This window comes from Takifugu flavidus, chromosome 9 (genome assembly GCF_003711565.1).
Source record: "Takifugu flavidus isolate HTHZ2018 chromosome 9, ASM371156v2, whole genome shotgun sequence".
Taxonomy (NCBI): domain Eukaryota; kingdom Metazoa; phylum Chordata; class Actinopteri; order Tetraodontiformes; family Tetraodontidae; genus Takifugu; species Takifugu flavidus.
In genome coordinates this window covers 39,539-63,626 of record NC_079528.1, presented here as the reverse complement: position 1 = coordinate 63,626, position 24,088 = coordinate 39,539, and the positions used below count along the sequence as shown (strand labels likewise).

Sequence of the window (24,088 nt, the reverse complement as noted above, 5' to 3'; positions counted from 1 at the left end):
AGGGGCTCACCGGGGGCCAAAAAAATGAAAAGGGCTCTGTCACTGTGAGAATTAGGATGAAGGGGATAAAAATATGTCCATAACTAGAGAAGAGAATTGTGAATAGATCCAGTCTATAGTCTGCTTTGGAAACTGAAGAAAAAGAGGTGTTTTTACAATAAAGAAAGCAAAAAACAACGTGTATTTAAGAAAATTGAGTTATATTCACAATTTAGTGTCACTACTAATAAAATCACGAAAATACACAAGAACAGGTGATTTTTACCACAATTTAAATGAGTCACACATCCTGTGGTGCTGCAGTAATACACATTTATTGTCACATTTATGATACATAAAACAGCACTTAAAAAAATACATTTGTAAACGTTAAAAAAAATACTTTGGTACCGTAGCGTTTGTTACAATGACTTTGTGCATTTTACATTGTGAGAGGAAGTTTACATAGTATTTTACGTGGCGGACTAAAGGTAAAACTTTTAGTGTGAGTGACCATTATGGAATGCAACGCGATACTAGAAAGTGTTCATGTACAGAGGCACATCGGCAGTGATACGCTGTCTTCTTCAGAATTTTTCCAAGTATGGCCGGCCATCAAGAAACAGATTTCATCAGACAAACCGCTGGTTCACTTTTGTTGATTGTATAACTTTAGTTGGAATTTCCACATCTTTTTCTAAATAAAGTGCAAATCTGGCACAGATTTATGACATAAACCTATATAAGACAATTTCAAAATTCACAAATTATACAGAAAAACAATTAAAATTCACTGACAAAAAAAGGGAGATTAACTCCTGGTCCGAGCTGAGTATCAGTAAAACAGTGGCTGAGGAATTTGTCTGCATTACAGCTGTTTTAACACCATTAATAGACAGTAAATCTGGTTAAGGAACAAACTGAAGCCTTAACTGTTGGTTTACTTACTGGAAATGAAACACATGGCAATTACATTAATTATTGAGTGTAAAAGTCTGTGCTTGAAGTCTAAAATTAGTTTTTCTGAAAAGAAACACTTTGAACTGTAACACGGAGGGAAACATTCTTCAACTTTACAAAAAATCTCAGGCTCACAAGGCTTGAAAATTTGCTGAAAAATACAAACAATGCATTCTAAATTTTTTTACTAAGTGAGTACCATTTTTAAAGAGTTTCTTCTGATAAAAGTGTGAAATTCTGCCCTTTCGGTAGTTTCAGAGGCACTAAATGTGATAGAAAAACTCAAAATATAGCAAAACATGTTGAGTGCTCAGTGTAACTACAAAAATGACTCAGTCTCAGTTGTGCTACATTCTACTTTAGTCATGTTCCCTTTTTAGGCAAGTCAGTCAAAAAAGAAAATAAAAATTTCCCAGAAAGGGTCATTTTTTCCCTGGGGGTTTCTACAGGAAGCTGTCTTCAACCTCAGGTGTCCCAGATGATCCCAGCAGCGCGTCCCTCTCGCTGGTCTCCTCCAGCCTGTCCTCCTCCGGCAGCGTGTCAGTGGAGTCGTGCACAGAGTCGGTCTCCTCCTCCAGAGCCAAAGAGCTGAGAGCCGGAACACAGATCACCGTCACACCGTGAGATTAGTAAACCGTTATTAAAGGTCAGTAAACACAAGCTCAGTGACACTGAGGGCAGTTGAGGTGGAATCTGTGATTTAGATTAATAATTCAGTTTATGGGGGTTTGGAATGATTGACTGTGGATCCTGAGTCTAGCCTCCTGGAGATCTAGATAAAACATTTATTGGGTATCAACATTGGCTGCATGTTTAAATGTGATAAACTCATTGATGCAGCATCTCAAGGCTCAGAGCGTGTTTGGGGTGCTTTTGTTAATATTTCGGTCTCGGTACCTTTCAGGGCTTTCTGAGGGCACGTCGGTGAAAGCTTCCTCCGGTTTGGGGTCTGGGATGGGAATGATGTACTCGTTAAAGGAGGTCACCCCCTCCTGAACCTCTGCCTCGTTTCTGAAGTGCCTGGTGTTCTGGTTGTAAGGATCCGGGAAGTCGGAGAGTCCGACCAGGGAAGGGGAACCGAACGCCGGGTTGGCGATCGGAAAAGGCGAGGAGAGTCGAGGTTTGGTGCGTGCCACTGCGGGGTGGTCGCTCTTCAGGAAGGTTTCATTGACTTGGCTGTATTTCTGTTGGACACGGCAATTTTGTGGCTTAATCACCAGGCGGAAGACTCAAAAGACAAAAACTTTTATGCACATTTACAAATGACTGTTATTTAACAAAATCATATAGCCTTCTTAATCTCCAATTATTGGATTTTCCCAAAGTCCTGCATAGTAAAAGTTATGCTTCATTCGCAGAGTTGTAAGACTTCCATTAAGCTGTATATGATCAGCTGCATATATTAAGAATCTGAAGGATAATTTGATAAACAATACAATTGAAACATACTTAATTTACAGAATCGGTGTTCTAATCATGTTCAAGACTTAAGTTAACTAATATACACAATAATACACAATAAAACAGTATTTACTATATTTTTATCTTAAAGTTATGGAGGGTAAGAAACTAGCTGAAAGCTGAAGCCATATAAAACAATTATATACGGTGAGGACTCACAAAGTCAATGTCTGAATGAATTTCTGGCCTATAAACAGCCACTAGGGGGCAGACAGGTTAACTATCAGTTTTTCTCCAAAGTCACAGAGAAACAACATTTAAATAAAGAGTTTGGTTATTTTATTTTTTTTAGTGAGAAATGAAATGTTGGATTTATGACAAGCTCCAGGGTAAAAAGCAGTTTTATGTATAAACAAAGTACCTTTTTATAGCTGTCTGTCAGCATATCCCCCACACAGTGAACCAGAAAGGAAAAGTCGGGCCTCTTCTCAAACGTCTCGTCCCAGCACCTCTTCATGATCTCATACCTGCAAATGTAACCGCATCACAATTAGTTCCTAACTCAACCACTTTGTGACGGCTCTGTGTGCATCATCGGACACTGGGATGGTGGGATTGAAGCGGGACTCACACTTCGTCAGAGGCGTGAGCGGGCTTGGCCATTCGGTAGCCTCGCTTCAGCGCGCTGTAGAACAGCTCATTCATGGGTAGATCCGGGTACGGCGTTCCTCCTGCGCAAAACATTTCAAATCTCATACAAGTTGGAAACATGCCGGGAAACTCAGCGAAATGGATGTGAACTGCCGTAAATTATGGGAAATTAATTTTCGTTTACTTCCCAAGAGAGACAAACATATTCTATGATGAATGACTTTTATTAGTCCAGTGACAGATTGGGAGATGAAAATAGAGAATCTTTCTTTCCCACTCACAGAGGCGGAATTGTGAGCTTAATTTTTACCGCCTTGTAATAAACCGTTGCCTTTGGAGGAGACACAGAGGTTCAGGGGAATGTTGGGGGGAAAAAAAGCTATATGTACCAAGCAAATGCTGATTTTATTGTTATAAACTGTGCCTAATGGGATGAAGACTCAAGCAAACGGTTATGGAATCTGAATTCATATTTCAGAGCTGCTTTGGAAAATTGGGTTTTACCCATGTCGATCAACGAAGAATTCGGAAAGGCCTGAGGCTTTACTGAGAAACATGCAGCCCATCAGGTGCAACCAGTTTAATGTGACCCAGATATGCGATTAACGGGGATGAATCCCTCCTCTGTGTCAGCCAGTTCTTGTCAGGATGTTTTTTTTTCCTTCACTTTTTTCGCTTTTGTTCCTTGTGTTTATGTGTGAATCTGAAATGGATCTGAACTCACCCAGTGTGAAAATCTCCCAAAGAAGAATGCCGTATGACCACACATCACTCAGGGTTGTGTACAGGTTATGGAAGATGCTTTCTGGTGCCATCCATTTCAAAGGCAGGAATGTCTGTGGAAAATTAGAAAACATTGTTCGAATGTGTTGATTTCATCATTTATTTCTGTATCAGGTTCAATTTTTGCCATTGGTCGGGGCAACACTTACGCTGCCTTTTGAGATGTAGTTGGAGTCATGCATGATGTCTCTGGCCAGGCCAAAGTCACAGATCTTCACAAGTTTGCCCTCACAGATCAACACATTTCTTGCCGCGAGGTCTCGATGGACGCACTGCGGAGAGAATGAGCTGAATATTGTTTCCACACCTGAGACTTCATGCCGTTCATGCATCAAGGCCAAGGTCATGGTAGAGCTGTTTGGGTACATGGAATGCTAAGCCAACTGGCTGCTAGCAAATTGCGGAATAACTGAATCAAATCCACATGGACAGTGACATGATTATGGAGTTCTTTTCGTCCCTTACGTTCTTGGAGGCAAGGAACTCCATCCCTTTGGCCACCTGGTAGCTGAAGCCCAGAAGGTCGTCGTAAGTCAGAGCAGGAGAGTCGCTGATGACCAGGTCCACCCTGCCCCCACCTGAGCAGAGGAGAGCCCACAAACACCAGAGGAAGAAGAAAGAAAGCGAGGAGCGTCACACTGAGGAGTGGATTGTCTGGTGGTCGAAATTATTGCTATCCTGTGACTTCACGGACTGAAACGCTTTAACATCCGACAGCATTTGATACAGTCGGCCATCAAACAGTCACAGATTCGCGACAGCAAAACAATCTTTCTCTGCTTCAGTTTGCACTATATTCTTAGATTTTCAGGGTGATCTTCTATTGCGAAAGATAAGCAGATCATCAAAGTTCTCCAAGTTCCCCTCATCATAACTTGCTTTTCTGTATTTACTGGACTGAATTCTTTACAGTTATGAACACTTTCGACACAGTCAAAAGAATTATTGCCCTTATAAATGCACAGAACCTTGCTCTTGGTAGAGGTCCTGCTGGTAGGGCGACTCGTACGGAGACGGTTGGATGTCTGCATACTTGATGGTGTCCATCTGCTCCTGCATGGGAACGTAAACTGCAGGCTCGTCTTTACTCATGTCCATGTATCCTCCATCACTCTCGCTTCCAAAAGACACATAGCTGAAGAGACAGATGAAGGGACAGAGGACGCAACTCCATTAACGCACAGCTCCTGATTCACACCAACTTTACAGGGAACTATTTTAACAACTTTCTGATAGTTCTCACCCTTTCCTCTGGCTGAGGGGAGTACTCCCTCCTGAGATTAGACTGCCGTCATCTTGGTTTTTGTCCAGGTAGTACTGCAAAAAGGTGTGCTTGTTCCTGTGCAGGTAGTCCACCAGGTCACCATAGCGACAATACTCAGTGACGAGATACAGAGGTCCTGATTGGCAGAAGAGAAATTATGGGTTTTTTAAAAATTCAATTATAGCTACCATTTCCTAACATTTCAGATCATATTTTTTAAATCTTTTAATGTATTTTTACTGTATCTTCCCTTTGCCTGATCAAAATCAAACATTAAATTTTTGGTTAATACATTTATAAATAGTCTAACTTCAGCGAGCTTCATTCAGTATTCTGCTACGTGTATCTGACAGAAGTGCATCCAGAAATATTAGCCAGAATACACCAAAATTGCAGAAAAAAGTAAACTACACATGAAGAAATGCAAACCTGGATGCTCATCAGTTACAATACAAAAGGAACGTGATGGTTTTTGTTTTGTTTTTTTCCATAAAAGGTAAAGGAATCTTTAAAATTCTGTCAAATAGAAAGTTGGCAGGCAAATAAAAGAGTGACTCATACAAGTAAATGAGAAAAGGTCTAAAAATTAGACAGGTCAGGTGCCGTTAATGTATAAAAACCATCAGGATCATGACTGCAATCGTGTTACTGGTACTGGTACCACAGGGGCTGGTTCTACGCCTCACCATGTTTGGTGCAAGCTGCCAGTAAGTTGACAATGTTGAGGTGAGGCCCCAGGTGACTCATGATCTTCAGTTCTGACATCAGAGCCTGGGTCTCGCTCCTCCGGGCCGTAGCTGGAGGGACAGAGAGAAGGAGGGAGAGCAGAGAGAGAGAGAGAAAGTGAAAGAAGGGTCATTGTGAGAGAACTAAACGTGCCCACATCAACTTGTTCCTGCCAAACTGCTTAACTGACCCCTTGGCTGCACCTCAAACCGGCCTGGCAGTCCAGCTAAAGCTCAGCAGGCTCTCAGTTCTCACAGGAACATGGCTCTGATGCCACAATGTTTGACAGCTATGCATGTGAGGAGTGGATTTCTGCTGTTTTCAAACGTCTTACCCTTCAGCATTTTCACTGCCACTTTAATGCTGGATTGGGAATGCGAGAGTCCGTGCGCGGTGGCCTCGACCACCCTGCCAAAGGCTCCTGATCCGAGCGTGCGACCTGAAACACGGAGAAAGGCTCAGTAGGACGCAGTGTGAATGGAGCACATGGCCGACCTGAAAGGGAGAAAGGAAAACCTTTCCCTTCTGTTGAAATATTAATCTAAACAAATGTCATTTCCAGGAAGCCGGGATAAGAAAATTGGCTGGGGCAAAGATCCGATCATGGGAATTTTCCTGCCTGTGTGGAGCAGCTGACCAACAACAACACATTCTTCACAACAAAAGCTGTTAAAAGCCTTCAAAGTGAGGTGGGATTAGAGCCAAGACGTGAGGATTAACAAACCCCGTTTAGTATTCCAGCCTGAGCTGCAGCAGAGAAACTGCTGATGACCAGCGTTATGGAAACAACAATGTAACATTAACACACCCACAAAGCCATTGCTTTTCCAGATTTGTGTAATCCGACACAACTACCCCGATTTTACGTGATCTTCATATGTAACGTTCAACACTACAGTTACACTCGTTTCTTTACTGCAGGACCCTCAATCATCCAGAAACCCTTTTTTCCATGCTACAAATTGTTGTTTTCAATATCATTATTATTAATAAATTATTATTATTATTAATAAAACCATTGTATAACATGCCTGTGCCACAGCAAATATTAACAGGGTCATCTGTCCCCTCATGTCTCACCCAGAACCAGGTTGTCTCGTGGCATTTCCCAGGCCAGGTCATAGGGCAGGTGGATGGGGTCCACGTAGATGTACTCGTGGCCGTCCTGGCTCACCGACTCGATCACCTTCCATCTGATCTCATAGCGCGGCTTCTGACAACATACAGCAGACGCGCACGTGACACCCAGAAACACCAGAAGCCTGTTTCTCCTTTCGGAGGGAGCGTTTGAATTGTCTGCTGAGGGGTTTCTTACCTTCTTCCACACAGCGATGAGGATGATGATGGACATGATGATGATGGGCACTAACGTCAGGACAACAGCCAACAACACCACCTGGGAGAACAGAGCTGCACCAGGCAACAAGTACAGTCGGAAAACACCTTCAATACCAGCCTCCATTTCAACATTTCCTTATAATTTACCATGTTTCTAGATAATAGTTCGATGAAATAGTATTTCTGTACCATTCAAAATCCAGGGGACACTTACAGCTGGACACCAGTTTGACATCCCTGAAGTCGATGAGTCCTTCTTGGTTGGTAGTCTCGCAGCGGACGGTGGTGTGCTGGGGTTTAAAGAAGGTCACTTGGCTCTGTACCTGGTTGGTCCGACGCGCCTCGGTGACGCTGGTGTGGATGCTCAGCAGCTCTGGATCTGCTTTGAGCTGCTGCCACAAGCTCGTCTGGTTGTTGCACCTGCAGAGGAGGGTCGATCCGATGCAGCAGGTTGGGGTGGAACAAGAATATCTGTGAGTGCTCAGCCCCCTGGTGTCTGGTCCACAACACTTCACCGGCAATGGCCAGACTCACTTCAGCATGCTGTCGCAGCTGTACCACTGGATGGTGGGGGTCGGGACCCCCTCGGCCACACACGTCACCAACTGCTTCTTCCCAGGGAGGTGGTGGTCCGTCAGGTCTTTAATCCGAGCGAGAACTACAGACACAGACGGTAATATGGGCTGTTACCCTACAGAACATCATCAGGAGACCTGGAATATTAAAGGTCTTGGTCTTGTTTTGAATTTAGAAGAGCTACAGTTCCCATCGCTGAACAACGCTGAGATCAAACGTAAACGTCTTTGATCAAATCAATCATGACATCAAAGTTGCGTCACCGCTCTTCTGTTACCAGCACAGATGAGACAGCCGGAGGCTTTACTGCTGCACCGATGATTAAAATAAATGACTCTAAATATAAGATTTATTGTTTGGTGACACATAAAATAATAAGCAATGTTTTTATAATCAGCAATGGTTATTGGCTGCTTTACATTGACTTCAGTATCATTCAGACCATTTTCACTTAAAATCAAAGAAGGGACCCCTTTAATGGAATAAAATCCTTACCTTGTACTTCCAGGGCAAAGGTCACCTCCTTCACATCATCTTCATTTGTGATGAGGGCCGTGTAGAGACCCTTTTGCTCTGTCCTCACCCTCACCAGGGTCAGAATGGTCACATACCTGAGGTGGAACAACAATGGGAAACAAAAGGACAAAAATATGAAGAGGCCGACTGCTCTTGTGCCTGTCTCAACTCATATATATGGCTCTAATTATTACTCTTTTGGCCATGTTTCCTAAAGGAAGCTGTTGTGTGACTTTTTTTTCTCCTCAAAGATGTGTGTGTGAGTTGTGACAGGCGTGCTGTGTTTATGGTTCCTGTGTGATGAATGATGGAGCGCGGCCCTCTGGAGGGTATTGTGTTTCTCCGTGGAGAGCTTATTGGTGATGGACAAGAGCTTGATGCCTCTGGAGGTTGTCTTCCTGATGCTAAATATTTACATGCGTCAATTATTGCGAGCACGTTCTTCGGTATGAAGAGAATTTAAAGGGTGGAAGGTCAACTCCAGGGCCAGGGAGAATGTCTCACCTGATTTCATGCTCTTGTCTGATTATGATGGTTTTGTCTCCCCTGACCGGGGCACCGTCTTTCTTCCAGCGGATCTGAGGGGGAGGGTAGGCTTCGATTTCCACTCTCAGCTCAACGTTTTCCTGCAGTTCAGCGGTGATGTTTTGTTTTTGAGTAGATTTCACAGCCACAAAGCCTCTCTCTGCAGAGGAAGGATCATCTAATTGTCATCATACATTTGAATTTGGGGCAAAATGAATCAATTTGGGTACTGTAAATGTTTCGCCACTTGGGGGCAGCAAACACAGACTGACCATTTCATTAAGGCTATTAATATATATATATATATATATATTATTTAACGCTGCTGTTTAGTTCTAAGCATCTATGCACACTAAAATCACATTGAATTATATAAGATTGCTTATTTAATAGTAGTATTAATAAAAAAAACTGACTCTGAGGCGTGAACAACATTATTCTTATTAAATTCCTTAGACAGCAGCTAAATACTCTTTACTGAACAGCTGCAGCTGACCCTCTGTGTCCACTGTGGGCAAATTCTCTATTTTCTACCCAAAAACAACATTGATTCTCTCAATGGAGCGTAAGTCATTCAAGGATGTCTTTAAAACCACGCCTTGCTGCAGATAGAATAAACATGTGCACTTCAAAATAAGCTTCAGTCACTGTCAAAGGGGAAGAAAGAAGAAAAGATCAGCATGATGAGCCCTGCTTTTATTGGCTCCTGACCTGCACCTTGCAAGAATATATATAATTCTGGATCCAATGTAGCGGTTGAATTCAAAGCCTATATATAAACATTTCCAGTGCAGTTGGACTTTATTTGCAAAAACCTAAAGATAGTACCAATGCCCCCCTAAAATTTAAGGCTTTATTTTTTTAAGGTACAACTCAGGGCAACCACACCATGCACTATTACTTATTCACTATCAACCAAAATGAATTTTAAACAGAAATAAACAGAGGGCAGATTAATTTCCTCCCATAGAAACACCTCAGTGCACTCAAAGGTCTAAGGTTTATATAATAAGCAGTCTCTTCTCTCTAAAGGAAATCTAATAATAATCATCTAGCCAGCATCCGTTTGTTTTACTTCAGAGTGTTTTTCTCACCCAGAACAGTGATGTTGACACTGGCAAAGGCCTTCTGGTCCTGGGTGCTCTCATGAGCATGGCAGACGTAGGTTCCACTGTGGGCCACCGTAGCATGAGGAAAGACCAGGCAGGAGCGCATGGTTGTGGCAGAGAGGACCACGGTCTCCGGCTTATGCTTAACAATCTTGAAGACAAAAGGACATTTATGCTTAAATCTGCATGTTCCACCATAGGTAATAAACCAATGAATCAACCAAAGATGTGCTGAACTGATTGTTGAACTGCCATAAATCATGCTGTGTTAGGAAAATAAGGTGTGTCCCGACATCTTGGATTCATTTGGGCCCAGCTCAGGAAGCCTCAGAGCACTGGTGAACAAAAGCACTTGTTCTGCTCAGCGCCTACTCACGTCTCTGTTGGGGATATCCCAGGAAAAAAGCACCAGCTCCACTCCTTGCACTGTGCAGTTCACTGTCAGCGGTTCGCCTTGCTTCAGGACGGTCTGGGAGGCATTCACGTAGGCGTCGATGTCCTCTGGGACTGAAGCAGGAAGGAGAGGTGGTCAGGATGACATTTATTAAAACAATGTGTGGAAACCTCAGGCAACCAAGCAAAGAGCTAATAAAGATGGAAATCAAGATTTTTCATCAGTCATTAATTAATTAAGGATGAAATATTTGCAGCTGTCTAATGCACTGACTGGTTATCTGCATTTGATATTTATGGTTGAGTTAATACAAAAATACATTTGTTAGTTGTTCACACATGAGGATACATGAAAAATGTGCATTTTTATGTGTGGAAACTGAACATTTCCTCAGCCCTTACCGTGAATGCTGTAGACGTTGAAGGCCTGGGACTCTTTCACCACCCCGTTCAGCTCTCCCCGACACACATAGGTCCTGTAGTCCAGATATGCCTTGAAGCCCTCACTAGGAACATAAACCCCGTTGACGGGCAAATCGGTGTCCTTGTCATAAAGGGTGACCATGATGTTTGGATTAGTGACCACGCAGGGGACCGTGCTTTCACCGCTGGTCTTCGTGACCATGCCGTGGGAGCTTTCAATGAACCACACTTCAGGGTCTGAGGAGAGAAACGTCTCACCATCATCATCATAAACAGAACACATAGCTCACGAGTCTTGTCTTTAAAACTCTGCTCTGTGCTCATTTGTATGTGGTATTTTAATGTATGTCCTGTTTTAATCATTAAATAATACATTGTTACATTGGAACATGTGTCCCTGATGAAATCAAAGCGGCAGACTGTTTATTCTGTGATATACCTTGTGGTATCTTCTTGTGTTCATTAAATAATGAGATAAATGACATGATATAAAGTTTATATCATGTCATTTATCTCATTAGTTCTGTGTCTATTACTCTGATCTCTACTCTACTAAGTTCTAACTCCGTTTCCAAGACTGCAAAAATGTGCACGTACTGTATATAGGATCAGTTAGGGTTGGGCTTGACTGTAAATGAGGTCTTGCAGAAAACTAGCAAAATGTAGATGTAATCAGAGTAATAAGACCATCAGCAACAGCTGCTACTCTTGTCTCACATATTCGGTCTCACCAAGCCTCATTATTATAGATTAGAGACCTGAAAGGGGCTCCAGGAAGAAGGTCGTAAAATGTAGTTTGGGAATTTAACAACTCAAATAATGCCTTACCCGGAACAAAAACAGCCACTTCTTTAATTTCTCCAGTGAGCTGCTCTCTGCACTGATAAACCCCCGTGTTCTTCCAGTCCACGTGCCATAATGTCAGAACGCTGGCTGTGCTGTTGCTCTGCACAATTTTGTAGTTCAGGCCACTGCTCTCTGCCTTCATTTGGAAGAACGGCACATCGTCGCTCTTCAAGTCCCAGGTGGTCTCTGATGAGCCGGCGCAGGTGAGGGACAGGGATGATCCCTCAGCCAGGATGAGCTGTTTCTCTTCAGGTACGATCTTCAGACAGCTGACAGTGGTGCAGGAGGACAGAAGAGCTGCATTTACACAACAACAACAGAAAGGTCAGAATGCAGGGCAAAGAGACTGCAGCGCGGGGTCAGAGGTTAAATCAACAACACATGCCACGTCCTGCTCTATCTCTAAATGATGAAGGAAAAAAGCTGTCTGAGGTGGACATGTGGGAGGATAATGATGGCACTGACACTGACAGATACATTCAGAATGATCGGGGTCATTGTAGAAGTGTTGTAGCGTCATCTATCTAGCCTCTGCCTCTTCTCACAGCCTCGTAAATAACTTTAAATCCACAAAAGATCCCAGTTTGGGCCTGGAGAGGGAAATCCTCACCTGCAAGTGCGACTGTCAGGTGGAGCACAGCTGCTCTCATAGCGGAAGCCCTCAGCATGCTGGATCCTGCTAATGGGAGGGAGGAAAAAAATGGTTAATCCTCTGTCAGGAAAACTGTAAAAAAATACAGCAAAAGTCGGCATGAACCTAAAAAGCTCAAACAAAGGTCGACTGGTGGCAGCAGCCGGTGAACTTCTCTCCCTAATCTTCTGAACATGATGGATCCATCCCTGCCCTGGCGAGCTCCCTCCAGTCAGGCTGAGTTTGAGTCAAGGGACTAAAGCGCGATGGCTGTCAGAGCAATCACCCTCTAAACAAAGTCAGTGACATAAAACCGCATTCTGCTCATGCTAAAGGAAACAAACGCGGCATTTATATGGTGCCACGTCGCTTTCTTTAGCGGATTCTGGTTGGCACGCAGATTCGGAGGTGCAGATGCAGCTCCCTCTGGGAAATATTTGACGCCTCGCTGCACCAGGACAGAGCGACAATGTCTGGTTCTTTTTGTTCCCGGTGCACCGGTATTCTGACCGCCAACAAACGGGTCACTGTGAGCAGCTCTGTAACACTCGCTGGCAACAATGATGCAGCCAAGCCGCGCTGTGCCATTAATTGGTTTTGGTGTAAACAAAAGTGAAAATGAGGCCATTCACGGACGCTGCTGATGAAGGCAAGACACTCAATATCTGAAATTGTCTTCCCTAATGATGGCATATCATGTTGCACAATATCAGCATTTATTCAAGAGGGACGGAGGTCAAAGTTGCCCAAACACTTACTGTAATATCCTCCCCTCCCTAACATTAAATGCCATCAGGCTATTTGACCGTAAGGGGACAGACGTGGAGATGTAACAGGGGAGGAATGGTTTGTTATTATGTTTGGGGGGGGGTGAAGGCCTGCAGCACACACAGGCGTCTGGAACCAGTTAGGATGGATCACAGGCCTGCACGCGGGTGAGTGGGAAGGAGAGGGCGGAAGAGAGCAGCTTGGGAAGAGCGAGGGTGGAGGAGGAAGAAAAGGCAGCAGCCAGTGGAAAAACTGTGAAAAGGCTCTTACGAAAGCTTGCTCGATTTCCAATTTGATAATTCAGGGCCAAACTATTTTTGGTTATTTTAAGAAGAAGGAATATGTTTGTGATTTGGGAGAAGCAATTGTGACCTTTATTATATCTAAAACTAGCCTTTTTTAACATAACTTTATACATTTTCTATATTATTCTGCTCCAGACACGGTTGATAAATATAGGTGGAATAATAATAAAATTCTGCAGCGTGAACATATTTTATCTGTCTGGTTAGTATCCCATGATTGAGTTTGTTATGATTGTTTGTTTTATAATTGTGTAGCTCCAGTTGATGTATTTTATATAAAAAGTTGAATGTTTGCCAAAATTCTGAAGTGAAATGTTCTTATTTTGGATTTTTATGGAATGTGGGTGCTCTTATTTAGGATTATAGATAATTATCATCATTATGAAAAGTTTTAACATCTTCTCATTGATCGGTGTGAGTTCATCCTGCCTGTCCTGTCGATCTGTTCCAGTTTTTATAGTGGTGGTGTCTGACAGCGTCTCCTGAGCCAGAAAGATGTTGTTTCAATGAAATAACTGCCTGTAGCACTTCCGTTCCCAAAATGAAAAGCTCTCGAGTCGATCCAAAAACATTTCCTCCCCGGCCTCCTGGTTCTAATAAAATATGGCGCAAGAGTGAGACCGAGAGACAAGAAGAGAGACAAGAAGAGAGACAAGAAGAGAGACAAGAAGAGAGACAAGAAGAGAGACAAGAAGAGAGACAGAAATCTGTATGGCAGATAATGCTGAAACACATATGGGCACCAGAGTGTTGCACTCCAGCCCACAATCTTCCTCACCCAGAACCAGTATACGCATAAACATGCAGCCAACTGTGTGTCACCGCTGCTTGTGTACAGTTCACGTTCCCACACTAGTCCCATGCAACTTTCCCAGGACCACGATACACTTGGGATTCTCCCACTTGGGATAACAGGAGCACTGGGGTCACTTTAGCCCCGGGGGAGGCCCTTTCCATAAGTGAGTGGAACTGTCAGTGAGGAAGCCGTACATCAACGCTTGCAAGTGCCGGTAACCTCGGTGACTTTGAGCGGCCACAGCCGAGCGCAGCGACGCCAGAGGCATGTGTCACTTGGCACCGCAAGGACAAATCAATGTTATTGTGACTGGCAGCTGATGCCATTTTATCTCTGAGAGATTGTGGAAGGCAACTAAACGACGGCAGGATCCAGAATAACATCTGATATTCTTACAAAGCTTCCATGATTAGGGATGTGATTAAAGTGGCTCACCGAGGATAAAATAAGAGGATTTAAAGGATCAAAATCTAACATTTTCCTATCATATTTTGGTTATTATCATACTAATATGTGAAATGTGATAGTCCATGCAGTGGACAGTGGAGGCCTGCCAGTGTTTATAGAGGCGATGGCACAATAATCACCATGATGGATAAACTGTTATCCCACCATATGAGTTTTCCCACAGATGCTGGGAATTTGGTGACTGACTGACCTTTGTCAGTTTTTATAAACAACACTGCTACGTTCAAGGTGTCACCAGCTAGTCGGGGCTAAAAGGCTAAACTAGAGCAGCGGGATATACTGGGCCCACACATCGCCCCAGTTCCACAGCACCCAGTAATCCCACTGCTGGGATCATCTGTACGTGCTGCAACGGCGTGAGTTATTTAAACATCTGGCAACGATGAAGCACTGGCAGATGAGGAGGGAACTTTCTTGTGAAACACATTTACGGCCAATTGTTTGCTTAAGTATTTCTCAAAGGATGTGAAGATTGCAGTTTTGAAGGGGGTGGAGAGAAAAAGTATGTCCAAAAGCGTCTCTGACTGCAGCTGGAGAGCTCTGATTTCCTGCGGAGGGAATTTTCCTGACCTTGTGTGGGTGTAAATGTGATGCATCAGTGATGAGCAGACTACCACAACCTCCCAGGAACAGGACTGTGCACAATGAAACTTTCCTAAAGGCAGAAACAACCTGAATTAAACGGCAGAAGAGCCTAATCACAAGAAAAACAAAACAACCAAGTGAGATCTTTGCAGAAACAACCTGCTTAGAAAAAAAGAGCATGACTTACCCTCCAAAAAAGAAACATCTTCATACCACAACAATGCCACATGCAGCAATAGACAACAAAGGGAGCGTGCAGACATACAGAAGGGAATTTATGGGAGACGCCACATGAAAGGAGAGTGTGGGACACGTCTTGCATCACAGACGCTGATGTTTACCCTGCTGAAGCGTACAGGAAGCTGCGATCTGCAAAGCAAACATCTCGGATTTCTTGGTCGTTTCATGCTAACAATTGCACCCCGATAAGGCTCGCACCTGATCGGGACGTCAGGCCGAGCCTTGGTGCACCTTTACGCGCAGCATTCTCGTTGTTTTCAGTTTTTTTTACAGAGGTGTCATTCTATCTTGACGCTTCTTCGAACGGTCGGAGTCTGACAAGCTCTGTGGGAAAATTATGACCCAGGGTGTCTTTGTCAAAACAAACTTCCATTTTTATCACATGCCTCGGACAGATCTGCTCCCCACGATGGGACTTTCTGGCCCGCTCTGCAGCAGACCGACGAAGCACCCGCTCCTCCCATCCCAGGCGGTGTTTGTTCGTGCCCTAACCTGACCATAATGCCTGTTTACAAACTGGTGAAGGCTGGAACATCAGCTCATCTATGGCCTGTCACAATATGTGAGCAGGAAATGCTTAAATATGCATCTCTGACACTGGAAGACTTCCAGATGTCTTTGGTCAGTGACGTTTGTCTTTATTAAATTCTCTCCATTCCATCTAAAATTACCCAAATGCTAGGCAGGAAGAAAGCCACTTAAATGACAATATACTTATCTACAGAGAAATCCTGACCATATACAGAAAGAAGGTTGTGGATCTCACAGCTTCAATGCCGATTTTTGACAATTGCCAACTCTTAATCAAGCTCTTTAGCAGCTAAGACCAGCAGAAAAAGGAAGCATTAGGGTGGTAGGGCTCAAGCTGATTGGTCAAAAGTATTGCAATGTAACGCTTACCATACAACATCTGTCATTTAGTTGTGGTTGCTTGTTTTACACTCACATCTGCTTCTGAAAATGGTTTTGACTCACTGCAACATCAAAAGTGCACCGAAGGTGTCGGAAAACACGCTGGAGCAACGTGACTGAGTGTATTACAAACGAATGAATAATCGGAAAATCCGTAAAATCAAGAAGCTGCTGTGGCACTAGAGAAATGAAAGTCATTGGTTCGGTTCGGAGCCCCTGAGGTCTACGTGTAAATACACACGTTAGACAAAGGAAGCGCATGAAGCCGACCTGAGTGTGAACGTAAGTCTAAGTTTCAATGGGTATTTTGAGAACCTAAAGAGGCTGCAGTTCCACAGCTGGACAGAGGAAAACCGCCAAAATAAAATGTGTGTATGCTGTAACTTTAGAGCTTCAAACTGCACCGAAGCCAGACAAAATCAGCATTTCCAGCGCTCAGCGGATTTTGAAACCAGTCTCTGATTTAATTTGGTTCATGTTTAGGATCGAGTCACCGTGACTGGTCCTGTCTGGGCAGGCGAAGAGTGCTGAGGCAACACGTTCAGGAAACGGCGGGTCTCAGTTCTCTCCCCGTCAAACCGAGTTGTAAATGCTGTTTGTAGTGGCAGGAGGGGATACAGAGGGTCTCTGGGTAAAGCTGGTGGTTGTAGGATGACAGCCTCAGATGTGGTTATTGTTTGATATCAGTTTATGGACTCATTTTCTAGTTATTTTGGAGCATAAATGAGAGAATTTAAATAAACTAGTAGCTGTTTTCCTCGATATTGGACCTGTAAAAACACAAACTTTCTTGTGAGCTTTGTTAGCAATAGCCACTTTTTTAGCCACCGAGCTGGGAACATGGGAGGGCGCCAGCACTTGGCTGCAACCCCTCCCTCCACTCACACCCACACTCCTCTGACAGAAACAGCTGAATACAATTAGGCCTAACTGGCTTTAAATTCCACTCGTTTCCCTAAACACATAAAGCTGAACTAAAGGGGGAAAGAAGGGAAATGAGGGAAGCACCGACCTGGGTCATTACTTCTCCCACTCGTACATATTTATCATGCGAGTGTTTGTTGCAGTGGCTCCAACAGCAGTCTTTGCTCTTTGTCTGCATTGATTGACATTGATAAAAAGAGAAAATAAAAGTCTGTACGTCAAAAGTGTCCCAACACCGTATAGAAGCATCCCCATGGCTTTAGCTGGAATACCGAGCGATCCAAAGTGGTTTCTTTTTTCCACTGTGTGAACTATTCTTATCTTTGAAGCAACAGGCTGTTTTTCTTTGTCCTCTCTTGCTGCACTGTATCACCAATTCCAGCATGTTTTTGTTGGACTGTGGACAGGTCCAACTGCAGAGGAGAGATCCCTGCTTTACAAGGATCTGATAAAGACCAAAACGTTCTGCTGAAAATACCTGCCTCCCCCTTCTTTCTCATTATTCACTAAATTTATATTTGTGTATATTTACATGGGGGAGGGGGGTGCACAACAGGTGTCCACATAATCAGGCTGTAGTCTGAATCAATCCTTAAAAACTCCCTTATGTTTGTTAAAATGACAGGTTTAGTTAAAAAAAAAAACTTATCCAGTCATACAACATTGAAATTTCAATTGAACCATTAAATACTTATTTCTAAATCTTAATTTTGATCAATTGCAGGTGGATCTTACCTCTTCTGACTCCCTCGGTATTTGCAAAAAACACTTAATGTGGCATTACTTTCACTTTTGTTATTTTGCCTCGTGCACAGACCGCTGGGAATGGTTGCCCAGAGAGTTTAAAGGAGCCACATATAAGAAATGGATTTAAATTAATCATAAAATGTTCCTGATATGCCAGCAGACATTAAGGAATCGTGTCCATTTGACCTACTGGTGTCACTGACAACAGTCATCCATTCTGAATATTCTATAGTGGAATTGCAGCCCACAAGTAATGTTGATGTTGACTCTTTGTGTTTTGATCTGTTGCGCCAACTATCACGAAGTCAGTAGTGTTTCACCTGTTCCACTGAGCTCCTGCTACAAATGCTACAGATCGCAAATGCCAGATGTTGCTAAAACCTAATATGTCGTGACAAAGTCAGAAACAAAATGAGGATCTGTAAAGGAGATGAGCTTTGAAAGACGGAGACGGCTGAAAAAAGAGGAGGGTTTGAAAAGGGACACTGACGTTGCTAAATTTCTTCTGGACTGTTAAAGCATAATTTCACTGAATGTGGGCACGGATCATCATGAACAGAGCAAAAACATAATCAACAGACTCATCGCTCGCCACGATCACTCCTGGTAGTAGATGATCTTGCTTTATCCAGCACCCTAACTAGGAACCTCTGATGCAGTGCTCTGGACTAGTTTCAATTTGGTTGCAGTACTGGTTCTGACCACAAGCTTACATATACTGTAGAATCATATGTTTAAGAAGCTATATTATAGCTTCTTAAACATATGATTCCCTGCTTAGTTATATGTAAACAAGAAGGAAGGTAAATGTTGGAGGTGAAAGAAAATCCTTATTTAAAATTTACTAGTTTAACTATCATTCAGTGAGTGATTGGAGACAATGAATAGTTGACTGAGCTCATAAACAAGCTTTGGTTTTAAAAGCCTTGTTTATGGATATTAATCTGAAAGCTAATAGACACATTGGCATTAAAGCATCTCATAAAAATTATGCATTAGTGCACTTAATGCTGCATATAAAACATAAACACAAGTAATTTACGGTCACTCGGGTCGTACTTGAGGTTGCTGTCCACCATCTCACCTTTATGTTTAAACAATTCCTCATTCACGTGTTTGAAGATGGAACATGTTATTAACATTTTAGGGCTAATTTGAGACTGAAGATGAGATGCAGCTGCCTGACAGCCCAGTATGAGTGGGTGGGGGGTAGATGGATGGCCAGCAGAACAGGATGCTGTGTTGCTACACTACTTCATGTTCATTAAAGCTATATGACTCAAACAAGAGTCTGAGTCCATTTAAGAAGCAATAGACGGCAGAATACGAGCAGAGAACCAGCTCAGCTCGTAAGAATGACTGATGAATAATGAATCAGCCCATCGGAGACTGAGTCACAGACTGCTATATTTAAATAAAATAAACAAGGTACGTCTCCCAACGAGGCTCTGACAGCTCCCAATGCCTTTTGTCAGCTTTATACTCGTCGCAGTCTAAACGACACCAGTGTTCACAGCGCGCTTGTGGAACAGCTGTGCTCCCCTCTCACGGACGATAAATCACCAGGGAACAGAATGGGACCAGTGTGTTTCGAAACTTTCTGCTGAAATCAAACTGTTACATTTCACCACATGTGAGCCAAATCAGAGGCCTTGGCATGTTTTCTGCATGGTCATAACACGCAGCAGATTCTTTCTCAGAGAGGCTGGCATGCGGAGAGGCCGAGCAGGCAGGAAACAGCTGATGATGAGGGATTAGGTCTGGGCCGTGCGGGAGAACGGGCCGCGGTACATACCAGCGGCCTGACGCACAGGGAGAAAAATCCCCAATGTTTCAGGAGACAAACGAGACTCCGCGCTGCTGCGTGAATCCAGGCTCCGACTTGTCAGGAGTGTTTTAAGGGTCTCGTTCAGGAGCAGCCAGCTGATGGCGAAAACATGATATGAATGCATTACGGTCTAATATCGTTGATGGCAAAAGCATGACAAGCATGCGATTTTCCAGCAGCTCATTGGAAGCAGAAGTACAAGAGGACTCTGGAGCGGAGGCGCAGAAGATCAAGGAGTTCAGCTTTAGGGGACAGATGCACAACATATGTCAGCACTGACTACAACTAGCGCCAGCTCAAATGCTCTCATATCAGTCGGGTCATCGGTCCGCACATGATGGATGTGCAATAAACTCTGCAGGAACCACACATGAGAGCAAAGTGGAAAAGCTTTCAGCTGCACAACATGCACCTCAGACAGGGAATCACTCATTCCTACTACACGTGTCAGAGCAGGTAGTAAAACCCACTCCAGTGATGAATACGGTGAGATGATTTGTCCGGTTGCTCGGGCATTCCAGGGACGGGATTCACGGCTTTACGACACAATCTTAGATAGGGTGGCTGAGGCATGAAGCCCTGAACTGGGGCTGGAATGTGTTATCTCTAAAAAGAGATCCATCAGCAAGGAGAGAGGATGCTGGCTGGCAGCGACTAACGTGTGGTCCAATGTCGAGTTTCAGTGAGCTTCTCCATGCTGCTCTGTGGAGAATATAGATCGGAGTCGCTCCTTTCAGAGACGAGAGACTGATGGTGGGGCTGTGAGGACCCCCGGTTCACTCGGGGTGACTGAAGAGGGCTGTAAAAACAAGCAACTCAGGAGTGAGGAGCATACAAACAGCTCCGCTTTAAATCCCAATGTGTGTGTGCATGTTTGTGGGTGAAAGAGACACCCTGGGATTCCTCGCCTTCGCTTCTTGAGAAGGTAAACACGGTTAAAGCATCTCTGTGTAAAGAGGGGAAAGTGGTGTGTGCCGACACACAAACCATCACCGGTGCTGTTTGAACAGGCTGCTCTCACATTGGGATTCCTCTTGTGCACAGTTTCCACTACAGGTGACTGACAAGCAAAGACGCCTTCTCACAAACGCGCAACACAGAAGAAACGACGCTAAATGAACCAGGTCCTTTTAAGTTTGGATTTCCATGCAAAGCCCACTTTACTGGCTGCATCCTCAACGCCACGGTTGCGCAACTGCAGCTTTGGCAGGGGACATCGTGCAGGCGAAGAGAACTTTCAGCACGTTGCCCAGCACATTTTCACCCATGATAACAAACATAACCAAGAGCAAACTCAGTAGTACGGAAGCGATGGGAGCCCTTACCTTCAGCGTTGTCCTGGACGCATTGACAAGCCTCAGCTCTCTCTGTGTGATGATGTTTAGTGCCAGCGGTCAGTCTCCTCCTTCAGAAACCAGAGGAAGCGATTTCCAGCTGGTTGTCTCCACGGGGCCGCCGCTTCAGATCTATAGATCCCTCAGATGTTCAGAGTCTGAGGTTAATCTCCGTTGTCCCAGGAGCCCGCTGGAGGAGGCGCCGGTCCGAGCTCCGCTGTTTGTTTAGTCAAATCACAGCACTGAGGGGGTCTCCTCTCCTCCCTCACAACGAGGTCTGTCCCCCCACTCCTAAAGAGCGTTGAAAGCTTGTTTTAAGAAAAAAAAAAAAGGTCTGGAGGCGTGCACACTCAGACATGCTGCTTCCCTGACAGCTTCACACACGCAAGAGTCAGTGGTCCAACCCCACTCAGACCGGGAGAACTAGGGAGGGAATTGTGAGAGAGTGAGGTGAGAGTGTGTGTGTGTGTGTGTGTGGGGGGGGGGGGGGATACAGAGAAAAAGCAACGATGGACAGACGGGGAGAAGCTTCAGAATGGAGGCTGAGTCCTGCTTGTTGTTCTTCGGTAGCAGCTGAGAGTCTGCCGAGCCGGACTCATTTGTTTATGAATGGAGGTGAACTGAGACAGTCTCTATTGGCAACAGCAACCTGGACCGCATCTAACCCCTCCAATAAAACAACAAACACAATATAAAGGAAGAGAAAAGTGAGACACTGGGGGATGGGGGCCTTTGGCAGAGCTCCTGGTTTTGGAAACAAACATGGAAGTTTCTCAGGAAAACAACTTCAAAATCCTCTTTTAAAATTCGGTGAATATGGGATTGAACACTTTCAGCTTAACTGCACCTGCGTTTGATACACATTTTCTTATATCATTAGTTTTAAGTAAGTATATATACATACACACACATAAAAAGGTTAATAGTCCTAAATATGCACTTGTTTGCTATTTTGGCTCTCTCCCTAATGTTCCCTTTTCCCAGGATTAAGATGGGAATGCAAACCTGCCGCCAATGAGGGCCTTCTGTCTTTAACTAGGGACCGAGGTGGACAGCTGGGAGGAAGGACCGCTGCCCAAGTTGGATAGTAACCATCCTGTCCTCTAATTGAGTGTGCTGTAAATATAAAAGCCCTGCTAGCAGTAGTTAGCCACTCCCTGATAAGAGGAGAGCAGGATCACCCCACCTTAACGTTTACTGCACGTTTACATGTGTAATTAACACCCTGGTGCTATAAATGCACCAGGAATACATGTGTTATTCACGTCATCACTCAGACACAATAAGCAAAATTGGGGCTGGGAGTAAAGGATGGCGAGCCGGCACTGATGTGTTAAAGCTGGACACTTCAAGACCTATTACTGTGTGAGGTAAATGGGGTTCCCAGGGGACCTCAGGGGTGGAGACAGGAAGTCCTCAGAGCTGAACCCAACACACCTCTGATGGATGAAGATGGATGAAGGTGCAGAAAGACTGTTCAGTCTGGTCCATACATTACAGCTATAAAAGACAGACGGGACTGGACAGATGTCTTTCGCGCAAAGATTAAAAGTGATCGAGTTGTCTCTGAAATGCTCTATCATCAGCTCGTGGGCACATCAGTTACCCAGTATAAGCCTTGTTTTATGTCTAGGTAATGCCTCATCCATGAATCATCTTCTATTAACTGATATTTATTTTCGCGGTCTCAAAAGGGGGACATTTAATAGGTAAAAGTGCTTCTCCAACCGGAATATATGAAGACCAGATGCTTAACGGATTAAACACAACACAAGTTACATAATTCCATAACAGAGAACATGATAAGCTCTAATTAAGCAGTCTACCTGCAGAAATGGGGTTCCAGCTAACAGCTTTGTCGTCTTCGTCCGAGTCTTCGCTCTCTTCCTGCTTACACTGTCAGAGAGGACAGGCCAGCCCAACGTCCCTATAAGCTATTCAATGTTTTAGCTCCTATTTATTTACTTTAGATGATTTTATAGGGACACTTTAAATAAAGACTGTTCCATTTAAGGGAAAGCAAAGAATGTTGTGCCGTCCTTGACCTTTGTTCCTCAGATAGTCAAAGAAAAGTAATTCTACAACACACAATCAAAGTTGCCTAAGTATGGTAGAACTGTGAACAATAATAATGTGTCTTCTTGAATTTGTTCATTTGGTTGTCAGTCATTCTTCATTGTGACTGATGTATCGGTGCACTTTTGACCAAACATGCATTTTTAATGCGTTTGGTACTCAGATGCAGCAAAACTCATTGACACAAACTCAACAGAGAGTATGTGAATAAACCGTTTATAATTTATGCGGACAAGTTTGCATGACAAGTTTCCGATCTGGTTCAGCTGTCAATCGTTGGCATTATTCTGCCCCCCTGTGGCCAATCTGGGAAATGACACGGACGAAACAAAGGCAACTTTACTTGAACATTTATCAGTTATATATTTACCAATGACACATTATAGAAATTAGATATTCACAGAATAAGAAAATGTTTCTTTATTTAGCACTCAGTGTTGTCTCTCTACATCGTCACAAAGCTGTAAAAGCATTCAAAATAATACTAAAATTGATAATAAATGATGGTTAACAAAAACTCTAATAATACTCGGATGCATTTTGCAGTTGTTTGAATAAATCAAATTTGGCCATTTCAATGCAGCGTCGTTAACCAGAAGAGAGGAGAAGTGAAATCTTTTCAATATTAATGTGGTAAAAGTAAATGCTTCCGATATCCGAGGTGGGATTTATGACTTGCATGTTGCTATCAATAATATTAATCTTTCATGTTTAGTGTATCTGTCTACATTGAAGTGAAGGTTAAACAAAGCTCCCCAAAAGCATTTATTTCGAGAAATGTTTAGGGAAGAATAGGTTTTATTGTCCGTCACATGAGTCTAGCATGATAGGCTTTATCAAAATATTCCAGCGGGCAGTAAAGCGAGAATCCCGGTCAGTACCTTAGCGTGGCTCCAAGACAAGCAGGTGGGTGTCAGATACCTGGGTGACGTCACGGTGGTACTTTTGAACTCCTCGGCAGTAAATCTATAAAGGTGTGTAAAG

The 24,088-nt window shown here is 43.7% G+C and overlaps 1 protein-coding gene across 3 annotated transcripts; it reads right to left on the bottom strand.

The window, feature by feature from the left end:
- Positions 1 to 298: 298 nt before the first annotated feature.
- Positions 299 to 21,417, bottom strand: pdgfrb (platelet-derived growth factor receptor, beta polypeptide). 3 transcript variants are annotated; one of them, XM_057043246.1, is made up of 23 exons: positions 21,020 to 21,417; positions 12,101 to 12,169; positions 11,473 to 11,787; positions 10,624 to 10,881; positions 10,205 to 10,335; positions 9,814 to 9,979; positions 8,699 to 8,879; positions 8,174 to 8,289; positions 7,637 to 7,760; positions 7,317 to 7,522; positions 7,080 to 7,174; positions 6,845 to 6,977; positions 6,099 to 6,203; positions 5,725 to 5,835; positions 5,018 to 5,174; positions 4,743 to 4,909; positions 4,240 to 4,352; positions 3,924 to 4,046; positions 3,716 to 3,827; positions 2,972 to 3,071; positions 2,762 to 2,867; positions 1,837 to 2,123; positions 299 to 1,527 (listed from the first exon to the last, which is right to left on the bottom strand). In XM_057043246.1, exons 2-23 carry the CDS (start codon positions 12,156 to 12,158, stop codon positions 1,383 to 1,385), a joined length of 3,309 nt encoding a protein of 1,102 aa, XP_056899226.1. In that variant the 5' UTR covers positions 12,159 to 12,169; positions 21,020 to 21,417; the 3' UTR covers positions 299 to 1,382. The 3 variants fall into 3 exon arrangements, with proteins under 3 accessions (XP_056899226.1, XP_056899227.1, XP_056899225.1); XM_057043247.1 differs by having other exon boundaries at positions 12,101 to 12,166; XM_057043245.1 differs by lacking the exon at positions 21,020 to 21,417 and adding an exon at positions 12,248 to 12,511.
- Positions 21,418 to 24,088: the final 2,671 nt, after the last annotated feature.

Bases quoted from the DNA above. Each gene is read 5' to 3' on its own strand.
- pdgfrb (XM_057043245.1), bottom strand. From the start codon at position 12,317: ATGTTCAGAAGATTAGGGAGAGAAGTTCACCGGCTGCTGCCACCAGTC. The intron at 12,170-12,247 runs GTTCATGCCGAC...CCCTCCCATTAG, and splicing joins CCTTTGTTTGAGCTTTTTAG to CAGGATCCAGCATGCTGAGG. The intron at 8,880-9,813 runs GTGAGAAAAACA...CTTCCTCTGCAG, and splicing joins TGTCAACATCACTGTTCTGG to AGAGAGGCTTTGTGGCTGTG.